The 22,547-nt window shown below is 49.1% G+C and overlaps 1 protein-coding gene across 1 annotated transcript in view; it reads left to right on the top strand.

Annotated features, from left to right (window-relative positions):
* LOC115119460 (calmodulin-regulated spectrin-associated protein 2-like) overlaps positions 1-22,547 on the top strand; it is a 167,808-nt gene that overhangs the window by 4,983 nt on the left and 140,278 nt on the right. The window contains 1 exon segment of the mRNA XM_065013677.1: positions 7,350-7,609. Within this exon segment, the coding sequence (XP_064869749.1) occupies positions 7,350-7,609 (260 nt within the window).

Here is a 22,547-nt window from a genome sequence, read left to right as displayed (position 1 = left end):
CAAGCTATAAGACTGCTCAACAGTTCTTCAAACAGCTTCTACCCTCGAGCTATAAGACTGCTCAACAGTTCTTCTGAACAGCTTCTACCCTCGAGCTATAAGACTGCTCAACAGTTCTTCTGAACAGCTTCTACCCTCAAGCTATAAGACTGCTCAACAGTTCTTCTGAACAGCTTCTACCCTCAAGCTATAAGACTGCTCAACAGTTCTTCAAATAGCTTCTACCCTCAAGCTATGACTGCTCAACAGTTCTTCTGAACAGCTTCTACCCTCAAGCTATAAGACTGCTCAACAGTTCTCCTGAACAGCTTCTACCCTCAAGCTATAAGACTGCTCAACAGTTCTCCTGAACAGCTTCTACCCTCAAGCTATAAGACTGCTCAACAGTTCTCCTGAACAGCTTCTACCCTCAAGCTATAAGACTGCTCAACAGTTCTAGCTACCCAGACTATTTCCATTTTTTCTTCACATTCTTGCACTGGCTCTGTGCACACTCACTGGACTCTACCCACACACACACACACTCACTGGACTCTACCCACACACACACACACACACACACACACACACTCACTGGACTCTACCCACACACACACACACACACTCACTGGACTCTACCCACACACACACACACTCACTGGACTCTACCCACACACACACACACACACACACACACACACACTCACTGGACTCTACCCACACACACACACACTCACTGGACTCTACCCACACACACACACACTCACTGGACTCTACCCACACACACACACACACTCACTGGACTCTACACACACACACACACACACGCACACTCACTGGACTCTACCCACACACACACACACACACACTCACTGGACTCTACACACACACACACACACACACACACACACACACACACACACACTCACTGGACTCTACCCACACACACTCACTGGACTCTATACACACACACACACACACACACACACACACACACACACACACACACACACACACACACACACACACACACACACACACACACACTGGACTCTACCCACACACACACACACACACACACACTCACTGGACTCTACACACACACACACACACACACTCACTGGACTCTACCCACACACACACACACACTCACTGGACTCTACCCACACACACACACACACACTCACTGGACTCTACCCACACACACACACACACACTCACTGGACTCTACCCACACACACACACACACACTCACTGGACTCTACCCACACACACACACACACTCACTGGACTCTACACACACACACACACACACACACACACACACACTCACTGGACTCTACACACACACACACATACTATACTGGCACTCCAACACACACACACACTACATGTGCTCACACACACCAAACACACAAACACATGCATATTGACGCCACACACACACAAATTCACATATAGACACACTTTCTCACTCTTCACATACGGTGCTGCTACTCTGTTTATTACCTATCCTTTTTGCCTAGTCACTTCTACCCCTACCTACATGTACATGTTACCTCAACTATCTCGTACCCCTGCACATTGACTTGATACCGGTACTCCTTGGATACGGCCTTGTTATTACCTCAACTACCTCGTACCCCTGCACATTGACTTGATACCGGTACTCCTTGGATACGGCCTTGTTATTACCTCAACTACCTCGTACCCCTGCACATTGACTTGATACCGGTACTCCTTGGATACGGCCTCGTTATTACCTCAACTACCTCGTACCCCTGCACATTGACTTGATACCGGTACTCCTTGGATACGGCCTCGTTATTACCTCAACTACCTCGTACCCCTGCACATTGACTTGATACCGGTACTCCTTGGATACGGCCTCGTTATTACCTCAACTACCTCGTACCCCTGCACATTGACTTGATACCGGTACTCCTTGGATACGGCCTCGTTATTACCTCAACTACCTCGTACCCCTGCACATTGACTTGATACCGGTACTCCTTGGATACGGCCTCGTTATTACCTCAACTACCTCGTACCCCTGCACATTGACTTGTTACCGGTACTCCTTGCATACGGCCTCGTTATTACCTCAACTACCTCGTACCCCTGCACATTGACTTGATACCGGTACTCCTTGGATACAGCCTCGTTATTACCTCAACTACCTCGTACCCCTGCACATTGACTTGATACCGGTACTCCTTGGATACGGCCTTGTTATTACCTCAACTACCTCGTACCCCTGCTCATTGACTTGATACCGGTACTCCTTGGATACGGCCTTGTTATTACCTCAACTACCTCGTACCCCTGCACATTGACTTGATACCGGTACTCCTTGGATACGGCCTCGTTATTACCTCAACTACCTCGTACCCCTGCACATTGACTTGATACCGGTACTCCTTGGATACGGCCTCGTTATTGTTATTTTATTGTGTTACTATTTCCCTTTTTGCAAATTTGTCTTACTTTTTATCTCTGCGTTGTTGGGAAAGGGCTCGTAAGTAAGCATTTCACGGTAAAGTCTAGACCCGTTGTATTCTGTGCATGTGACAAATAAAATTAGATTTGATTTGAGGTCATAGGAGCTTTTGTCCATCCTCTCGGGGTTATGAGGTGGTTTTAAATTGGGGACAGACAGTTGTTGTTGTGACTAGATGCTGAAGTGGCTAGGTCTGGCTGTTGAGTGGTAAATGCCTGTTGTCTGAAATAGCCCCCTTCATCTCTCTGGATGGGAACACAGTAACGATTAGGTTTGCTTCTGACCTCCCCCTCTGAAGAATGAGTATTACTAAGTGGATGTATAGATGTAGGAACTTCATTTGAGCCAGTTTGCTACTGCAGGAAATTCGATCCTGCAGCGACAGGACATTTGAAATATTATGTGGATTATTAATGGACATTTTTTGTAGGGGTTGAGACATCTATTTTTGTTAGGGCAAATCAAGTCTGACATTTTATTGTGAAAATTAGAAACTTTTGAAGCCTTTTTATCCTTCAATATACTACAAGTTGTAGGAAAATTCAGCAATAAAATAGTGATCAAATTCAGATCCTACATCTGTTGGGGCGAAGAGAGTCCTCACTTAGCCATGTAGCCTCCTACACCTCTGTATGAATTAATCAAAGGATACTCCTTACCAGTCTATGGGCTACTATTGACCATTCTATTTACCATTCTGTTGACCATTCTATTGACCATACTATTGACCATACTATTGACCATACTATTGACCATTCTATTGACCATTTATATAGGTTGTTATCAATAAAACATCACAATATCAATCAATCAAATTGATTTATAAAGCCCTTTTAAGGTGCAGAGCATTTGATTTGGCTGCTTGGGGGCAAGGAGACCCGCAGCTCCACTAAAACTATTTGGTTGTAATATCATCACCTCTTGAAGAGCCTAGTCAGAACTACACATTTCAGATTATTCCATGAAAAACAGTTGCACACATTGAGCTCTATCATCAGAGATCTAGACCTACAGCAAGGAACTGCATGCTTTTCATGATCAGTAAACCTCAATGGATCACCTCAATTCAGATACGTCAGGGTAGCCTCATATCTCTCCATATTGGCCACCATTAATTGGATATTTGAGTGATATAAAAGAAAGTGAACTATACCTGACAGGTATGAGTAGTTTAGGTTATTTCCCATCCTTTGTGGGGTCTGCCTGTCATGCAGCAGAAGGGCACATTTGCCAATGTAACATTACTGTTGGCTGATAATGTATATATATATTTTTTTTACACCCCGTTTTCTCCCCAATTTCGTGGTATCCAATTGTTTAGTAGCTACTATCTTGTCTCATCGCTACAACTCCCGTACGGGCTCAGGAGAGACGAAGGTTGAAAGTCATGCATCCTCCGATACACAACCCAACCAAGCCGCACTGCTTCTTAACACAGCGCGCATCCAACCCGGAAGCCAGCCGCACCAATGTGTCGGCGGAAACACTGTGCACCTGGCAACCTTGGTTAGCACGCACTGCGCCCGGCCCGCGACAGGAGTCGCTGGTGCGCGATGAGACAAGGATATCCCCAAGACTCATGTTAAAAGGAACCACCAGCTTTCATATGTTCTCATGTTCTGAGCAAGGAACTTAAACGTTAGCTTTTTTACATGGCACATATTGCACTTTTACTTTCTTCTCCAACACTTTGTTTTTGCATTATTTAAACCAAATTGAACGTTTCATTATTTATTTGAGGCTAAATTGATTTGATTGATGTATTATATTAAGTTAAAATAAGTGTTCATTCAGTACTGTTGTAATTGTCATTATTACAAATAAATAAATTGGCCGATTAATCGGCATCTGCTTTTTTTGGTCCTCCAATAATCGGTATCTGCTTTTTTTGGTCCTCCAATAATCGGTATCGGTATCGGCGTTGAAAAATCATAATTGGTCGACCTCTAATAAATAAATAAAAAAAAATATATATATATAATGCGTAGGTGTATCCAAACTTTTGAATGGTACTCTATACAGTATTTAGTCAGCCACCAATTGTGCAAGTTCTCCCACTTAAAAATATGAGAGAGGCCTGTAATTTTCATCATAGGTACACTTCAACTATGACAGACAAAATGAGAAAAAATAACCAGAAAATCACATTGTAGGATTTTTAATGAATTTATTTGCAAATTATGGTGGAAAAATAAGTATTTGGTCAATAACAAAAGTTTATCTCAATACTTTGTTATATACCCTTTATTGGCAGTGACAGAGGTCAAACGTTTTCTGTAAGTCGTCACAAGGTCTTCACACACTGTTGCTGGTATTTTGGCCCATTCCTCCATGCAGATCTCCTCTAGAGCAGTGATGTTTTGGGGCTGTTTCTGGGCAACACGGACTTTCAACTCCCTCCAAAGATTTTCTATGGGGTTGAGATCTGGAGACTGGCTAGGCCAATCCAGGACCTTGAAATGCTTCTTATGAAGCCAGTCCTTCCTTGCCCGGGCGGTGTGTTTGGGATCATTGTCATGCTGAAAGACCCAGCCATGTTTCAATAAAATGCAAATTAATTACTTAAAAATCATACAATGTGATTTTCTGGATTTTTGTTTTAGATTCCGTCTCTCACAGTTGAAGTGTACCTATGATCAAAATTACAGACCTCTACGTGCTTTGTAAGTAGGAAAACCTGCAAAATCGGCAGTGTATCAAATACTTGTTCTCCCCACTGTATACTTCACAAGTGACAGGCTAATATTGACACAGACTATTCTCCATTTAATCTTGTTTTTACACATACTAAATAATATATGCTTGACATTTATTTTGATTTAGAATGGACCATTATCATGCACCGGTCTTGAAACGGGGGCAGGGAAAAATACATGTCATCTATGCACTTAAATAGCGAATGAGGGACACTTTTCCCCATGGTTTATTTTCATGCCAGCCAGGTAGGCTATACTCCGGTTGTAAAGAGAAGCAATGTGCTTAGTATTAGGAAAGTTGAGAAATAAATATAGTAAGTAGAGGTCGACCGATTATGATTTTGCAACGCCGATACCGATTATTGGAGGACCAAAAAAAGCTGATACCGATTAAACGGCCAATTTGTGTGTGTGTAATAATGACAATCACAACAATACTGAATGAACAATGAAAACTTTAATTTTAACTTAATATAATACATAAATAAAAATCTATTTAGTCTCAAATAAATAATGAAACATTCAATTTGGTTTGGTTTAAATAATGCAAAAACACAGTGTTGGAGAAGAAAGTAAAAGTGCAATATTGCAGCCACAGGTCCTTTTGATGCTGCACTCACGTAACAGGTGGTCAGCCTGCCACACAGTCTCCTCATGGATTGCAATGTAATCGACCATAATCGGCATCCAAAAAGGCCAATTACTGATTCTTATGAAAACTTGAAATGGTCCCTGATTAATCGGCAAACCTCTAATAGTATGCCTATAGAAAGCTGAAGGGATCCTCTTTTTTTTTAAACTCTGCTTTCTCCCGCAATTGCATAGCCTATAGAAATGGTTTGCAACCTGAGCTCATGGGCTCTCATGAAGTGTTTGATTAGATTTTTGATGACATTTGCATTGATGTCAGAGTGATTAGAGGCACAATAGAGTGCTGCGTACCAGGCAGTTAGCAAGTTTGGTAGGCTACTAATGACCATCTGCAGCATCAGAGCTTGAAGAAGCATAATTACCTTGACTAAACGGTCACGTGGAATTTGACTGCCTTCATGACTCGTGACTGCCGGTGTGGTGGTCATACGGTCACTGCAACAGACCTAAACATACACACTCACCTGTACGCATGCATGCACAAACTCTGCTCTAAGTTAGGGCTCCGTGGACAGTTTTCTCAGCGTTGTCTCCTGAAAGGACAAAAACAAGCCTAATGACAGGTTTCCACTAGCAACCACTGACACGGTCACCGCAACAGACCTAAACACACACAGGCACACACACACTCAAACTCACATGCACAAACACACACACACAGGCCAGGAACACCGTCCTTGCCCCATACGCGCCCTTTCAACCCAACTGCTCCTCCGACTCAAAAACACTCACAGGACCCCCTGACTCATCATGTGAGAGAAGAGCAGAAAGTGGTGTAGTCTCTGAGGGCAGACTGCAGTACAGTATGTTGACTTCGTTGAAGAGTAAAACCCATTTAAAACAACAGGATTAAGGCACGTACACACCTCACAGAGACTGTCTAAGTGGCCCAGGGCTTGGGCCTGTCCTACACACCTCACAGAGACTAAGTGGCCCAGGGCTTGGGCGTGTCCTACACACCTCACAGAGACTGTCTAAGTGGCCCAGGGCTTGGGCCTGTCCTACACACCTCACAGAGACTGTCTAAGTGGCCCAGGGCTTGGGCCTGTCCTACACACCTCACAGAGACTGTCTAAGTGGCCCAGGGCTTGGGCCTGTCCTACACACCTCACAGAGACTAAGTGGCCCAGGGCTTGGGCGTGTCCTACACACCTCACAGAGACTGTCTAAGTGGCCCACACTCCATCAAGAGACAGTCCTAGAGGAGCTGACTGTAGTGTTAGTTATTGTGTGACCCAACTAACCTGTTCCTCTCTCCATCTACAGACACAGTCCCAGAGGAGCTGTCAGTTATGGAGCCTACACTCCAAAAGGGTTCTACCTGTAATCAAAAAGGGTTCTTCAAAGGGTTCTCCTATGGGGACAGCCAAGGAACCGTTTTAGGTTTTAGATAGCACCTTTTTGTAGCTATCCTCACACTAAACCCTCCTCTCCCTCCCTAGATGCACTCCCAGAGGAGCTGGGGTCTTACTATGTTCATCGTATCCCCAAACTAACCCGTCCCTTCCTCTCTCCCTCCAAAGATGCGGTCCCTGAGGAGCTTTCTGACCCCTTCTACAGGGACCAGTACAGCCAGGAGCACCTGAAGCCCCCCGTGGCGTCCCTACTGCTGTCTGCAGAGCTCTACTGCCGGGCGGGGAGCCTCATCCTCCGCAGCGATGCCGTCAAACCCCTGCTGGGACACAACACCGTCATCCAGGCCCTGGCACAGAAGGGACTGTACGTCACAGACCAGGACCGACTGGTCACCGAGAGGGACCTGACCAGCACTCCTATACGCATGGTGAGGATGGAGAGCTGTCTGTCATGCACACACACCTTCTCTTTCTTTCATCCCCCTTTAATCTCTATTCCTTCTCTCTCTCTTTCACTCACACACTCATCCTCAATCTCTTTGTGTGTGTGCTCTAAGGTAAGGTTTGATGATAAGTTGGTTATTTGAATCAGCTGGGTAGTGCTTAGTGTTGTAACAGGCCGTAGTTGATCTGTGATCCGTACTGATCACCCCCCAACGGTTCGGCACGCATGTGAACCACAGATCAACTGCAAAGTTTAACCATCATAGTGTGAAATACAGTTCTACTGCCGCGGTTACTTTTTAAAGTCATAATTCTCTAAATCTCGATGCAGAGTTGCAGTGAAAAGATAAAGACAAGACAGATGCTGTGTTTTACTCTGAAGCCTGAAGGTTGATTTGATGATTTTTTTTAAAGCAGTTGTGTGTTCTGCTCACGTGAACGGGGCCTGTTGAATCCCAACGAATCAATCCTGGATGCTCGCATTGCAAAAAGCAAAGAAGAAAAACAGAGCTGAAGAACTGGAAAAGCCTCCCGCTTCATTGAAGTCTCATGTATGGGAGCATTTTGGCTTCCCTGTCAAATATGATGTCGGAAGCAGGGTGGTGGACAACACCACTACGGTGTGTGGGCATTGTGTCACAAGAAAGCCGTATGATCATGATGGAAATACATGGAGCGTCATCAACCTGGTGTGTCAGTGACGGGAGCCAACTCAGCCAGACAACTTCTCACCGCGACATTTAAGCCCTTTTCTGCAGAATCAGACCGGACTAAAGCCATCACCAAATGTATTGGGATGTTTATCGCTGCAGGCATGAGGCCATACTCTGTTGTGGAAAACAAAGGGTTTAAGAATATGGTGAAAGTGCTTGAGTCACGCTACGAAATCCCCTCTCGCACCCTCTTCAGTATGGAGATCGTGGCAGGTCTTTCTGAACAGGAACATATCAAAATTGTCGATGAATTTTCCAAGGCATCCTCTGTTGCCCTCACCACAGACGGGTGGACCTCCAGGGTAACGGAAAGCTACGTGACTGATCACTACACCACAGAGGAGTGGACCTCCAGGGTAACGGAAAGCTACGTGACTGTTCACTATACCACAGAGGAGTAGACCTCCAGGGTAACGGAAAGCTACGTGACTGTTCACTATACCACAGAGGAGTAGACCTCCAGGGTAACGGAAAGCTACGTGACTGTTCACTACACCACAGGGGAGTAGACCTCCAGGGTAACGGAAAGCTACGTGACTGATCACTACACCACAGAGGAGTGGACCTCCAGGGTAACGGAAAGCTACGTGACTGTTCACTACACCACAGAGGAGTGGACCTCCAGGGTAACAGAAAGCTACGTGACTGTGACTGCTCACTACACCACAGAGGAGTGGACCTCCAGGGTAACGGAAAGCTACGTGACTGATCACTACACCACAGAGGAGTGGACCTCCAGGGTAACGGAAAGCTACGTGACTGTTCACTACACCACAGGGAGTAGACCTCCAGGGTAACGGAAAGCTACGTGACTGATCACTACACCACAGAGGAGTGGACCTCCAGGGTAACGGAAAGCTACGTGACTGTTCACTACACCACAGAGGAGTGGACCTCCAGGGTAACAGAAAGCTACGTGACTGTGACTGCTCACTACACCACAGAGGAGTGGACCTCCAGGGTAACGGAAAGCTACGTGACTGATCACTACACCACAGAGGAGTGGACCTCCAGGGTAACGGAAAGCTACGTGACTGTTCACTACACCACAGGGGAGTAGACCTCCAGGGTAACGGAAAGCTACGTGACTGATCACTACACCACAGAGGAGTGGACCTCCAGGGTAACGGAAAGCTACGTGACTGTTCACTACACCACAGAGGAGTGGACCTCCAGGGTAACAGAAAGCTACGTGACTGTGACTGCTCACTACACCACAGAGGAGTGGACCTCCAGGGTAACAGAAAGCTACGCGACTGTGACTGTTCACTACACCACAGAGGAGTGGACCTCCAGGGTAACAGAAAGCTACGTGACTGTTCACTACACCACAGAGGAGTGGACCTCCAGGGTAACAGAAAGCTACATGACTGTGACTGCTCACTACACCACAGAGGAGTGGACCTCCAGGGTAACAGAAAGCTACGTGACTGTGACTGTTCACTACACCACAGAGGAGTGGACCTCCAGGGTAACAGAAAGCTACGTGACTGACTGCTCACTACACCACAGAGGAGTGGACCTCCAGGGTAACGGAAAGCTACGTGACTGTTCACTACACCACAGAGGAGTGGACCTCCAGGGTAACAGAAAGCTACGGGACTGTGACTGTTCACTACACCACAGAGGAGTGGGAGATGTGACGTCCGGTGCTACAGACACGCCCCCTCTATGAGAGTCACACAGACACAAATCTGGCACAGGTACTGCTAGGAGCAGTAGCAGAGTTGAAGCTAGAGGCCCAATGGCAATATCCCAATCACCACAGATAATGCCAAGAACCAAGTAAATGCATTGATAGAAGCTGGACTGGGGCCACAGATAGCTTGCATTGCACATGTGATCAATTTAGCATCTCTAAGGGGAATCTCAGGTAACCAGTAGCCTCCTTGGGAGAATCAGGAAGATGATTTCCTTTTTCCACCGAAGCACAACAGCCACTCATGTGCTTAAGACCAAGCAAGAAATGTTCCAGCTACCGACCCACAAGTTCATACAGCATGTCACAACAAGATGGAACTCCACTTATGACATGTTGGAGCTCTATCTTGAGCAGCAGGCAGCTGTATACTCTGCACTGACAGGCAAGACCCTGGAAAAACATAAAGACGTCGTCACCTTGTCTGATGATGACGTGAAAGTGGCAGAGGAGGTCTTCCAGGTGCTCAAACCCCTGAAAATGGTTACAACCCTACTGACCACTGAATCTGTACCTTCTGTGTCCATGATCCTACCTCTGAAAACAAGGATTCTACAATCCATGGCCCTAAGTGAGGAAGACAGCACCATCACTAGAGAGGTCAAGGCTGCCATTAGAGAGGACCTGAAGCCCAGACTGCCTTCATAGATCTACTGCACTGGATCCAAGGTTCAAGTCCCTGTCTCACCTAGACCCTCACCTAGACCCTGCCCTACACCGGAGGACATACAGTGATCTCACCACTGAGACTGTGGCCACTGAAGAGGTAAAAAAAAATAAAGAGTGAATTACTTGTATAATAAATATACTGCAGTCTAATCTTAGTCTATGCTATTGCTATTAGAATCATCCATTTTTGATTTGGAATAATGGCTTTTATTAAATGTTATTGCCACGATTATAGTTCTATGAAATATGAAAATAGATCATTTGTTACAATAGATCATGACATTTTTTTCTGCAGGGTCAAGCCACAGAGCCGACAGGAGCAGACTCAGAGGCATCTCCTCCACAAAATCATTTGGCCATGAAGGAGCTTTTCGGGGAGCCCTTTTTGAGCAAGGACACAGGCAAGACGTTTGCCAACACCATCGAAGAGGAGGTGGCATCCTACAAGGCAGCAGGTGGCATTCCACTGGATGGTGATCCACTGGATGGTGATCCACTGGCATGGTGATCCACTGGATGGTGTTCCACTGGCATGGTGATCCACTGGCATGGTGATCCACTGGATGGTGATCCACTGGCATGGTGATCCACTGGCATGGTGATCCACTGCAGGTGATCCACTGGATGGTGATCCACTGGATGGTGTTCCACTGGATGGTGATCCACTGGCATGGTGATCCACTGGATGGTGATCCACTGGCATGGTGATCCACTGGCATGGTGATCCACTGGATGGTGTTCCACTGGCATGGTGATCCACTGGCATGGTGATCCACTGGATGGTGATCCACTGGCATGGTGATCCACTGGCATGGTGATCCACTGCAGGTGATCCACTGGATGGTGATCCACTGGATGGTGATCCACTGGCATGGTGATCCACTGGCATGGTGATCCACTGGATGGTGATCCACTGGCATGGTGTTCCACTGGATGGTGATCCACTGGATGGTGATCCACTGGCATGGTGATCCACTGGCATGGTGATCCACTGGATGGTGATCCACTGGCATGGTGTTCCACTGGATGGTGATCCACTGGCATGGTGATCCACTGGCATGGTGATCCACTGGATGGTGATCCACTGGCATGGTGATCCACTGGATGGTGATCCACTGGCATGGTGATCCACTGGATGGTGATCCACTGGCATGGTGATCCACTGGCATGGTGATCCACTGGCATGGTGATCCACTGGATGGTGATCCACTGGCATGGTGATCCACTGGATGGTGATCCACTGGCATGGTGATCCACTGGCATGGTGATCCACTGGATGGTGATCCACTGGCATGGTGTTCCACTGGATGGTGATCCACTGGCATGGTGATCCACTGGCATGGTGATCCACTGGATGGAAGAAGGTATCATACCTCATATTAATTTAACAATTGAGTATTGAATATTTTATGTCCAGATGTTATTTAAAGATTTAAAAGTTCCATGCTGTAAGTGTTCTTTAACTAATAAATGGAAAGCAAAGTTATATTCGTCTCCCTTTTTTTTTGCTCATCCGAATAATGATCCGATCCGTGACTCAAAACGTGATCCGATCCGTGACTCAAAACGTGATCCGATCCGTGACTCAAAACGTGATCCGAACCGTGGGTTTTGTGATCCATTGCACCACTAGTAGTGCTAGGGCGAAAACCCAGACCCCTTGGGGTCCCCAGGACTGAGTTGGGGAAACCCTGCTCTAAGGTAGTTATCTGTGGACCGTTTTCTCAGCGTTGTCTCCTGAAAGGACAAAAACAAGCCTAATGACAGGTTTCCGCAGGCAGGCAGGCAGGCAGGCAGGCAGGCAGGCAGGCAGGCAGGCAGACAGACAGACAGACAGACAGACAGACAGACAGACAGACAGTACTGTTATGTCACACAGTACAAGGTAAAAATGCCTTTCTTAGGAAAAGGCAAATAAAGCAGAATATTGTTTTTCTGTGTGTAATGGAAGGGAATGGAACGGAGAGTCATGACCATGGGCTACTCCTCACTATAACATGTACAGCAGGAAGCTTCCAGTTATTTAGTCTGCCCCAATAAAACCTCAAGCCTTTGGTCACGAACCTAGGTTTTAAGCAGTCCTTTTAAATCTACAATCCTTTTCAGTTGATCTTCTATTGAAGAATGTATAGTAGCTTGATATGAGGGTATTTCATGAGCTTTTAAAACAGTTAGACTTGATATCATTACAGAGATATTTATTCTAATCTGATAATGTGTGTTTGAGAACCATGAGTTTAAATCCAGCCACAATCTCATGAATAGTTAGACTGTATATACAGTGCCTCCAGAAAGTATTCAAACCCCTTCACTTTTTACACATTTTGTTACGTTACAGTCTTATTCTTAAATGGATAAAATTGAAAAATGTCCTCATCAATCTACAAACAATACCCCATAACGACAAACAGAAATATCTTATTTACATAAGTATTCAGACTCTTTGCTATGAGACTCTAAATTGAGCTCAGGTGCATCCTGTTTCCTTTGATCATCCTTGAGATGTTTCTACAACTTGATTGGAGTCCACCTGTGGTAAATTCAATGTATTGGACATGATTTGGAAAGGCACACACCTGTCTATATAAGGTTCCACAGTTGACAGTGCAAGTCAGAGCAAAAACCATGAGTCATGAGTCAAAAAGTCATGAGGTGGAAGGAATTGTCTGTAGAGCTCTGAGACAGGATTGTGTCAATGCACAGATCTGGGGAAAGGTACCAAAAGATTTCTGCAGCATTGAAGGTCCCCAAGAACACAGTGGCCTCCATCATTCTTAAATGGAAGAAGTTTGGAACCCCCAAGACTTCCTAGAGCTGGCAGCTCGGCCAGACTGAGCAATCAGGGGAGAAGGGCCTTGATCTGGGAGGTGACAAAGAACCCGATGGTCACTCTGACAGAGCTCTAGAGTTCCTCTGTGGAGATGGGAGAACCTTCCAGAAGGACAACCTTCTCTGCAGCACTCCACCAATCAGGCCTTTATGGTAGAGTGGCCAGACAGAAGCCACTCCTCAGTAAAAGACATATGACAGCCTGCTTGGAGTTTGCCAAAAGGCACCTACAGACTCTCCGACCATGAGAAACAAGATCCTCTGGTCTGATGATTGAACTTATTGGCCTGAATGCCAAGGATGACATCTGGAGGAATCCAGGTACTGCTCATCACCTGGCCAATACCATCCCTACAGTGAAGCATGGTGGTGGCAGAATCCTACTTTGGGGATGTTTTTCAGCGGAAGGGACTGGGACACTAGTTAGGATCGAGTACAGAGAGATCATTGATTAAAAACTGCTCCAGAGCTCTCAGGACCTCAGACTGGGGTGAAGGTACACCTTCTGACAGGACAACAACCCTAAGCACACAGCCAAGACAACGCAGGAGTGGCTACGAGACAAGTCTATGAATGTCCTTGAATGGCCCAGCCAAAACCCGGACTTGAACCCGACCTGAAAATAGCTGTGCAGCAACGCTCCTCATCCAACCTGACATTTTGAGAGGATCTGCAGAGAAGAATGGGAGAAACTCCCCAAATACAGGTGTGTCAAGCTTGTAGTGTCATACCCAAGAAGACCCAAGGCTGTAATCACTGCCAAAGGTGCTTCAACAAAGTACTGAGTAAAGAGTCTGAATACTTATGTAAATGTGATATTTCAGTTTTTTGTTATGCAAACATTTCTAAAAACCTGTTTTTCATTTATTATTATGGGTATTCTGTGTAGATTGATGAGTAAAAATTTGTATTTAATACATTTTAGAATAAGGCTGTAACGTAACAAAATGTGAAAAAAGTGTAGGATACTTTTCGAATGCACTGTAACTGCCGACAAAATGGCAGGCTGCATTGCAGTGCTTTCTCTCTCTCTCTCTCTCTCTCTCTCTCTCTCTCTCTCTCTCTCTCATCCTCCCACCCTCCAATGCCCACATTCTAACCAGTGTGTTTATAATAAGACCAAACCATTTTTCTCTTGTGAATATTTAATGGCTGCTCGACACAGAGACCACAATTCATCTGCCCCATCTGCTGTGGCATACATAGAAACTCTTTCCTTCCCTCCATATCTCCTCCTCAGTTATTTCTGTCTTTCTCTATCCCCTCTCTCCCCCTCTCTCTCTCCCCCTTTCCTCTCTCTCCCCTCTCTCCCCCTCTTTCTCTCCCCCTTTCCTCTCTCTCCCCTCTCTCCCCCTTTCCTCTCCCTCCCCCTCTCTCCCCCCTCTCTCTCTCCCCCTTTCCTCTCTCTCCCCCTCTCTCCCCCTCTCTCTCTCCCCCTTTCCTCTCTCTCTCCCCCTCTCTCTCCCTCTCTTTCATCTCTCTCCCCCTTTCCTCTCTCTCCCCCTCTCTCCCCTCTCTCCCCCTCTCTCTCTCCCCCTTTCTCTCCTCTCTCCCCTCTCTCCCCCTCTCCTCTCTCTCCCCCTTTCTCTCCTCTCTCCCCCTCTCTCTCCCCCTCTCTCTCCCCTTTCTCTCCTCTCCCTCTCTTTCATCTCTCTATCTCCCCCTCTGTCTTGCTCTCCTGTCTCTCCCTCCCTCTTTCTGTCTCTCTCCCCCTTTCTCATCTCTCTCTCTCCCGTCTCTTGCTCTCTCCCTCTCTTTCTCTCTTGCTCTCTCCCTCTTTCCTCTCTCTCTCCCGTCTCTTGCTCTCTCCCCCTCTTTCCTCTCTCTCCCGTCTCTTGCTCTCTCCCTTTCTGTCCTCTCCCTCTCTTTCATCTCTCTATCTCCCCCCTCTGTCTTGCTCTCCTGTCTCTCCCTCCCTCTTTCTGTCTCTCTCCCCCTTTCTCATCTCTCTCTCTCCCGTCTCTTGCTCTCTCCCACTCTTTCTCTCTTGCTCTCTCCCTCTTTCCTCTCTCTCTCCCGTCTCTTGCTCTCTCCCCCTCTTTCCTCTCTCTCTCCCGTCTCTTGCTCTCTCCCTCTCTATCCTCTCTCTCTCCCGTCTCTTGCTCTCTCCCTCTCTTCCATCTCTCTCTCTCTCTCTTGCTCTCTCCCTCTCTTCCATCTCTCTTTCTCCCTCTCTTGCTCTCTCCCCCCCTTCCATCTCTCTCTCTCCCATCTCTTGCTCTCTCCCTCTCTTTCCTCTCTCTCTCCCTCTCTTGCTCTCTCCCCCTCTTTCCTCTCTCTCTCCCGTCTCTTGCGCTCTCCCTCTCTTTCCTCTCTCTCTCCCTCTCTTGCTCTCTCCCCCTCTTTCCTCTCTCTCTCCCGTCTCTTGCGCTCTCCCTCTCTTTCCTCTCTCTCTCCCGTCTCTTGCTCTCTCCCCCCCTTTCCTCTCTCTCTCCCTCTCTTGCTCTCTCCCTCTCTTTCCTCTCTCTCCCCCTCTTTCCTCTCTCTCTCCCGTCTCTTGCGCTCTCCCTCTCTTTCCTCTCTCTCTCCCTCTCTTGCTCTCTCCCTCTCTTTCCTCTCTCTCTCCCGTCTCTTGCTCTCTCCCTCTTTTTCCTCTCTCTCTCCCTCTCTTGCTCTCTCCCTCTCTTTCCTCTCTCTCTCCCTCTCTTGCTCTCTCCCTCTCTTTCCTCTCTCTCTCCCTTTCTCTCCTCTCTCCCCCCTCTTTCATCTCTCTCTCTCCCGTCTCTTGCTCTCTCCCTCTCTTTCCTCTCTCTCTCCCGTCTCTTGCCCTCTCCCTCTCTTTCCTCTCTCTCTCCCGTCTCTTGCTCTCTCCCTCTCTTTCCTCTCTCTCTCCCTCTCTTGCTCTCTCCCTCTCTTTCCTCTCTCTCTCCCTCTCTTGCTCTCCCCCGCTTCCATCTCTCTCTCTCCCTCTGTTGCTCTCTCCCCCCCTTCCATCTCTCTCTCTCCCGTCTCTTGCTCTCTCCCTCTCTTTCCTCTCTCTCTCTCGCTCTCTTGCTCTCTCCCTCTCTTACTCTCTCCCTCTCTTTCCTCTCTCTCTCCCGTCTCTTGCTCTCTCCCTCTCTTTCCTCTCGCTCTCTCCCTCTATTTCCTCTATCTCTCCCTCTCTTGCTCTCTCCCCCTCTTTCCTCTCTCTCCCTCTCTTTCCTCTCTCCCCCTCTTTCCTCTCTCTCTCCCTATCTTGCTCTCTCCCTCTCTTTCCTCTCTCTCTCCCTCTCTTGCTCTCTCCCCCCTTCCATCTCGCTCTCTCCCTCTCTTGCTCTCTCCCCTTCCATCTCTCTCCCGTCTCTTGCTCTCTCCATCTCTTTCCTCTCTCTCTTCCTCTCTTGCTCTCTCCCTCTCTTTCCTCTCTCTCTCCCGTCTCTTGCCCTCTCCCGTCTCTTGCTCTCTCCCTCTCTTTCCTCTCTCTCTCCCTCTCTTGCTCTCTCTCCCTCTTTCCTCTCTCTCTCCCTCTTTTGCTCTCTCCCCCTCTTTCCTCTCGCTCTCCCTCACTTGCTCTCTCCCCCTCTTTCCTCTCTCTCCCCCTTCCATCTCGCTCTCTCCCTCTTGCTCTCTCCCCCTTCCATCTCTCTCTCTCCCTCTTTTGCTCTCTCCCCTCTTTCCTCTCGCTCTCCCTCACTTGCTCTCTCCCTCTCTTTCCTCTCTCTCTCCCTCTCTTGCTCTCTCCCCCTCTTTCCTCTCTCTCTCCCCCTCTTTCCTCTCTCTCTCCCTCTCTTGCTCTCTCCCTCTCTTTCCTCTCTCTCTCCCTCTCTTGCTCTCTCCCCCTTCCATCTCTCTCTCCCTCTCTTGCTCCCCCTTCCATCTCTCTCTCTCTCTCCCTCTCTTGCTCTCTCCCCCTCTTTCCTCTCTCTCTCCCGTCTCTTGCTCTCTCCCTTTCTGTCCTCTCCCTCTTTCATCTCTCTATCTCCCCCCTCTGTCTTGCTCTCCTGTCTCTCCCTCCCTCTTTCTGTCTCTCTCCCCCTTTCTCATCTCTCTCTCTCCCGTCTCTTGCTCTCTCCCTCTCTTTCTCTCTTGCTCTCTCCCTCTTTCCTCTCTCTCTCCCGTCTCTTGCTCTCTCCCCCTCTTTCCTCTCTCTCTCCCGTCTCTTGCTCTCTCCCTCTCTATCCTCTCTCTCTCCCGTCTCTTGCTCTCTCCCTCTCTTCCATCTCTCTCTCTCTCTTGCTCTCTCCCTCTCTTCCATCTCTCTTTCTCCCTCTCTTGCTCTCTCCCCCTTCCATCTCTCTCTCTCCCGTCTCTTGCTCTCTCCCTCTCTTTCCTCTCTCTCTCCCTCTCTTGCTCTCTCCCCCTCTTTCCTCTCTCTCTCCCGTCTCTTGCGCTCTCCCTCTCTTTCCTCTCTCTCTCCCTCTCTTGCTCTCTCCCCCTCTTTCCTCTCTCTCTCCCGTCTCTTGCGCTCTCCCTCTCTTTCCTCTCTCTCTCTCCCGTCTCTTGCTCTCTCCCCCTTTCCTCTCTCTCTCCCTCTCTTGCTCTCTCCCTCTCTTTCCTCTCTCTCCCCTCTTTCCTCTCTCTCTCCCGTCTCTTGCGCTCTCCCTCTCTTTCCTCTCTCTCTCCCTCTCTTGCTCTCTCCCTCTCTTTCCTCTCTCTCTCCCTCTCTTGCTCTCTCCCCCTTCCATCTCTCTCTCTCCCTCTCTTGCTCTCTCCTCCCCTTCCATCTCTCTCTTTCCTCTCTCTCTCCCTCTCTTGCTCTCTCCCTCTCTTTCCTCTCTCTCTCCCTCTCTTGCTCTCCCCCGCTTCCATCTCTCTCTCTCCCTCTGTTGCTCTCTCCCCCCCTTCCATCTCTCTCTCTCTCGTCTCTTGCTCTCTCCCTCTCTTTCCTCTCTCTCTCTCGCTCTCTTGCTCTCTCCCTCTCTTACTCTCTCCCTCTCTTTCCTCTCTCTCTCCCGTCTCTTGCTCTCTCCCTCTCTTTCCTCTCTCTCTCTCCCTCTATTTCCTCTATCTCTCCCTCTCTTGCTCTCTCCCTCTCTTTCCTCTCTCTCCCCCTCTTTCCTCTCTCTCTCCCGTCTCTTGCGCTCTCCCTCTCTTTCCTCTCTCTCTCCCTCTCTTGCTCTCTCCCTCTCTTTCCTCTCTCTCTCCCGTCTCTTGCTCTCTCCCTCTTTTTCCTCTCTCTCTCCCTCTCTTGCTCTCTCCCTCTCTTTCCTCTCTCTCTCCCTCTCTTTCCTCTCTCTCTCCCTTTCTCTCCTCTTTCCCCCCTTCCATCTCTCTCTCCCTCTCTTGCTCCCCCTTCCATCTCTCTCTCTCTCCCTCTCTTGCTCTCTCCCCCTCTTTCCTCTCTCTCTCCCGTCTCTTGCTCTCTCCCTTTCTGTCCTCTCCCTCTCTTTCATCTCTCTATCTCCCCCTCTGTCTTGCTCTCCTGTCTCTCCCTCCCTCTTTCTGTCTCTCTCCCCCTTTCTCATCTCTCTCTCTCCCGTCTCTTGCTCTCTCCCTCTCTTTCTCTCTTGCTCTCTCCCTATTTCCTCTCTCTCTCCCGTCTCTTGCTCTCTCCCCTCTTTCCTCTCTCTCTCCCGTCTCTTGCTCTCTCCCTCTCTATCCTCTCTCTCTCCCGTCTCTTGCTCTCTCCCTCTCTTCCATCTCTCTCTCTCTCTCTTGCTCTCTCCCTCTCTTCCATCTCTCTTTCTCCCTCTCTTGCTCTCTCCCCCCCTTCCATCTCTCTCTCTCCCGTCTCTTGCTCTCTCCCTCTCTTTCCTCTCTCTCTCCCTCTCTTGCTCTCTCCCCCTCTTTCCTCTCTCTCTCCCGTCTCTTGCGCTCTCCCTCTCTTTCCTCTCTCTCTCCCTCTCTTGCTCTCTCCCCTCTTTCCTTTCTCTCTCCCGTCTCTTGCGCTCTCCCTCTCTTTCTCTCTCTCTCCCGTCTCTTGCTCTCTCCCCCCTTTCCTCTCTCTCTCCCTCTCTTGCTCTCTCCCTCTCTTTCCTCTCTCTCCCCCTCTTTCCTCTCTCTCTCCCGTCTCTTGCGCTCTCCCTCTCTTTCCTCTCTCTCTCCCTCTCTTGCTCTCTCCCTCTCTTTCCTCTCTCTCTCCCGTCTCTTGCTCTCTCCCTCTTTTTCCTCTCTCTCTCCCTCTCTTTCCTCTCTCTCTCCCTCTCTTGCTCTCTCCCTCTCTTTCCTCTCTCTCTCCCTTTCTCTCCTCTCTCCCCCTCTTTCCTCTCTCTCTCCCTATCTTGCTCTCTCCCTCTCTTTCCTCTCTCTCTCCCTCTCTTGCTCTCTCCCCCCTTCCATCTCTCTCTCCCTCTCTTGCTCTCTCCTCCCCTTCCATCTCTCTCTTTCCTCTCTCTCTCCCTCTCTTGCTCTCTCCCTCTCTTTCCTCTCTCTCTCCCTCTCTTGCTCTCCCCCTTCCATCTCTCTCTCTCCCTCTGTTGCTCTCTCCCCCCTTCCATCTCTCTCTCTCTCGTCTCTTGCTCTCTCCCTCTCTTTCCTCTCTCTCTCTCGCTCTCTTGCTCTCTCCCTCTCTTACTCTCTCCCTCTCTTTCCTCTCTCTCTCTCGTCTCTTGCTCTCTCCTCTCTTTCCTCTCTCTCTCTCCCTCTATTTCCTCTATCTCTCCCTCTCTTGCTCTCTCCCTCTCTTTCCTCTCTCTCCCCCTCTTTCCTCTCTCTCTCCCGTCTCTTGCGCTCTCCTCTCTTTCCTCTCTCTCCCTCTCTTGCTCTCTCCCTCTCTTTCCTCTCTCTCTCCCGTCTCTTGCTCTCTCCCTCTTTTTCCTCTCTCTCTCCCTCTCTTGCTCTCTCCCTCTCTTTCCTCTCTCTCTCCCTCTCTTGCTCTCTCCCTCTCTTTCCTCTCTCTCTCCCTTTCTCTCCTCTCTCCCCCTCTTTCCTCTCTCTCCCTATCTTGCTCTCTCCCTCTCTTTCCTCTCTCTCTCCCTCTCTTGCTCTCTCCCCCCTTCCATCTCTCTCTCTCCCTCTCTTGCTCTCTCCTCCCCTTCCATCTCTCTCTCTCCCGTCTCTTGCTCTCTCCCTCTCTTTCCTCTCTCTCTCCCTCTCTTGCTCTCTCCCTCTCTTTCCTCTCTCTCTCCCTCTCTTGCTCTCCCCCGCTTCAATCTCTCTCTCTCCCTCTCTTGCTCTCTCCTCCCCTTCCATCTCTCTCTCTCCCGTCTCTTGCTCTCTCCATCTCTTTCCTCTCTCTCTTCCTCTCTTGCTCTCTCCCTCTCTTTCCTCTCTCTCTCCCGTCTCTTGCTCTCTCCCGTCTCTTGCTCTCTCCCTCTCTTTCCTCTCTCTCTCCCTCTCTTGCTCTCTCTCCCTCTTTCCTCTCTCTCTCCCTCTTTTGCTCTCTCCCCCTCTTTCCTCTCGCTCTCCCTCACTTGCTCCCCCCTTTCCTCTCTCTCTCCCCCTTTCAGCTCGCTCTCTCCCTCTCTTGCTCTCTCCCCCTTCCATCTCTCTCTCTCCTGTCTCTTGCTCTCTCCCTCTATTTCCTCTCTCTCCCTCTCTTGCTCTCTCCCCCTCTTTCCTCTCTCTCTCCCCTCTTTCCTCTCTCTCTCCCTCTCTTGCTCTCTCCCTCTCTTTCCTCTCTCTCTCCCTCTCTTGCTCTCTCCCCCTTCCATCTCTCTCTCCCTCTCTTGCTCCCCCTTCCATCTCTCTCTCTCCCTCTCTTGCTCTCTCCCTCTCTTTCCTCTCTCTCTCCCGTCTCTTGCGCTCTCCCTCTCTTTCCTCTCTCTCCCTCTTGCTCTCTCCCTCTCTTTCCTCTCTCTCTCCCTCTCTTGCTCTCTCCCCCTTCCATCTCTCTTTCTACCTCTCTTACTCTCTCCCCCTTCCATCTCTCTTTCTCCCTCTCTTGCTCTCTCCCCCTTCCATCTCTCTCTCCCTCTCCTGCTCTCCCCCTTCCATCTCTCTCTCTCTCCCACTCTTGCTCTCTCCCTCTCTTTCCTCTCTCTCTCTCCGTCTCTTGCGCTCTCCCTCTCTTTCCTCTCTCTCCCTCTTGCTCTCTCCCTCTCTTTCCTCTCTCTCCCTCTCTTGCTCTCTCCCCCTCTTTCCTCTCTCTCTCCCGTCTCTTGCACGCTCCCTCTCTTTCCTCTCTCTCTCCCGTCTCTTGCTCTCTCCCCCTCTTTCCTCTCTCTCTCCCTCTCTTGCTCTCTCCCTCTCTTTCCTCTCTCTCCCCCTCTTTCCTCTCTCTCTCCCGTCTCTTGCGCTCTCCCTCTCTCTCCCTCTCTTGCTCTCTCCCTCTCTTTCCTCTCTCTCTCCCTCTCTTGCTCTCTCCCTCTCTTTCCTCTCTCTCCCTTTCTCTCCTCTCTCCCCCTCTCATCTCTCTCTCCCGTCTCTTGCTCTCTCTCTCCCTCTCTTTCTTCTCTCTCTCCCTCTCTTGCTCTCTCCCCCTCTTTCCTCTCTCGCTCCCTCTCTTGCTCTCTCCCTCTCTTTCCTCTCTCTCTCCCTTTCTCTCCTCTCTCCCCCTCTCATCTCTCTCTCCCGTCTCTTGCTCTCTCCCTCTCTTTCCTCTCTCTCTCCCTCTCTTGCTCTCTCCCCCTCTTCCATCTCTCTCTCTCCCTCTCTTGCTCTCTCCCTCTCTTTCCTCTCTCTCTCCCTCTCTTGCTCTCCCCCCTTCCATCTCTCTCTCTCCTCTCTTGCTCTCTCCCCCCTTCCATCTCTCTCTCTCCCGTCTCTTGCTCTCTCCCTCTCTTTCCTCTCTTGCTCTCTCCCTCTCTTGCTCTCTCCCTCTCTTTCCTCTCTCTCTCCCGTCTCTTGCTCTCTCCCTCTATTTCTTCTATCTCTCCCTCTCTTGCTCTCTCCCTCTCTTTCCTCTCACTCTCCCGTCTCTTGCTCTCTCCCTTTCTCTCCTCTCTCCCTCCTCTTTCATCTCTCTCTCTCCCTCTCTTTCCTCTCTCTCTCCCTCTCTTGCGCTCTCTCCCTCTCTTTCCTCTCTCTCTCCCTCTCTTGCTCTCTCCCCTCTCTTTCCTCTCTCTCCCTCTCTTGCTCTCTCCCCTCTTCCATCTCTCTCTCCCTCTCTTGCTCTCTCCCCCTCTTTCCTCTCTCTCTCCCTCTCTTGCTCTCTCCCCCTTCCATCTCTCTCTCTCCCTCTCTTGCTCTCCCCCTTCCATCTCTCTCCCG

Source organism: Oncorhynchus nerka, linkage group LG9b, assembly GCF_034236695.1.
Source record: "Oncorhynchus nerka isolate Pitt River linkage group LG9b, Oner_Uvic_2.0, whole genome shotgun sequence".
Taxonomy (NCBI): Eukaryota; Metazoa; Chordata; class Actinopteri; order Salmoniformes; family Salmonidae; genus Oncorhynchus; species Oncorhynchus nerka.
The sequence above is the reverse complement of the archived record's forward strand: the minus strand, read 5'-3'. Positions and strand labels throughout refer to the sequence as shown.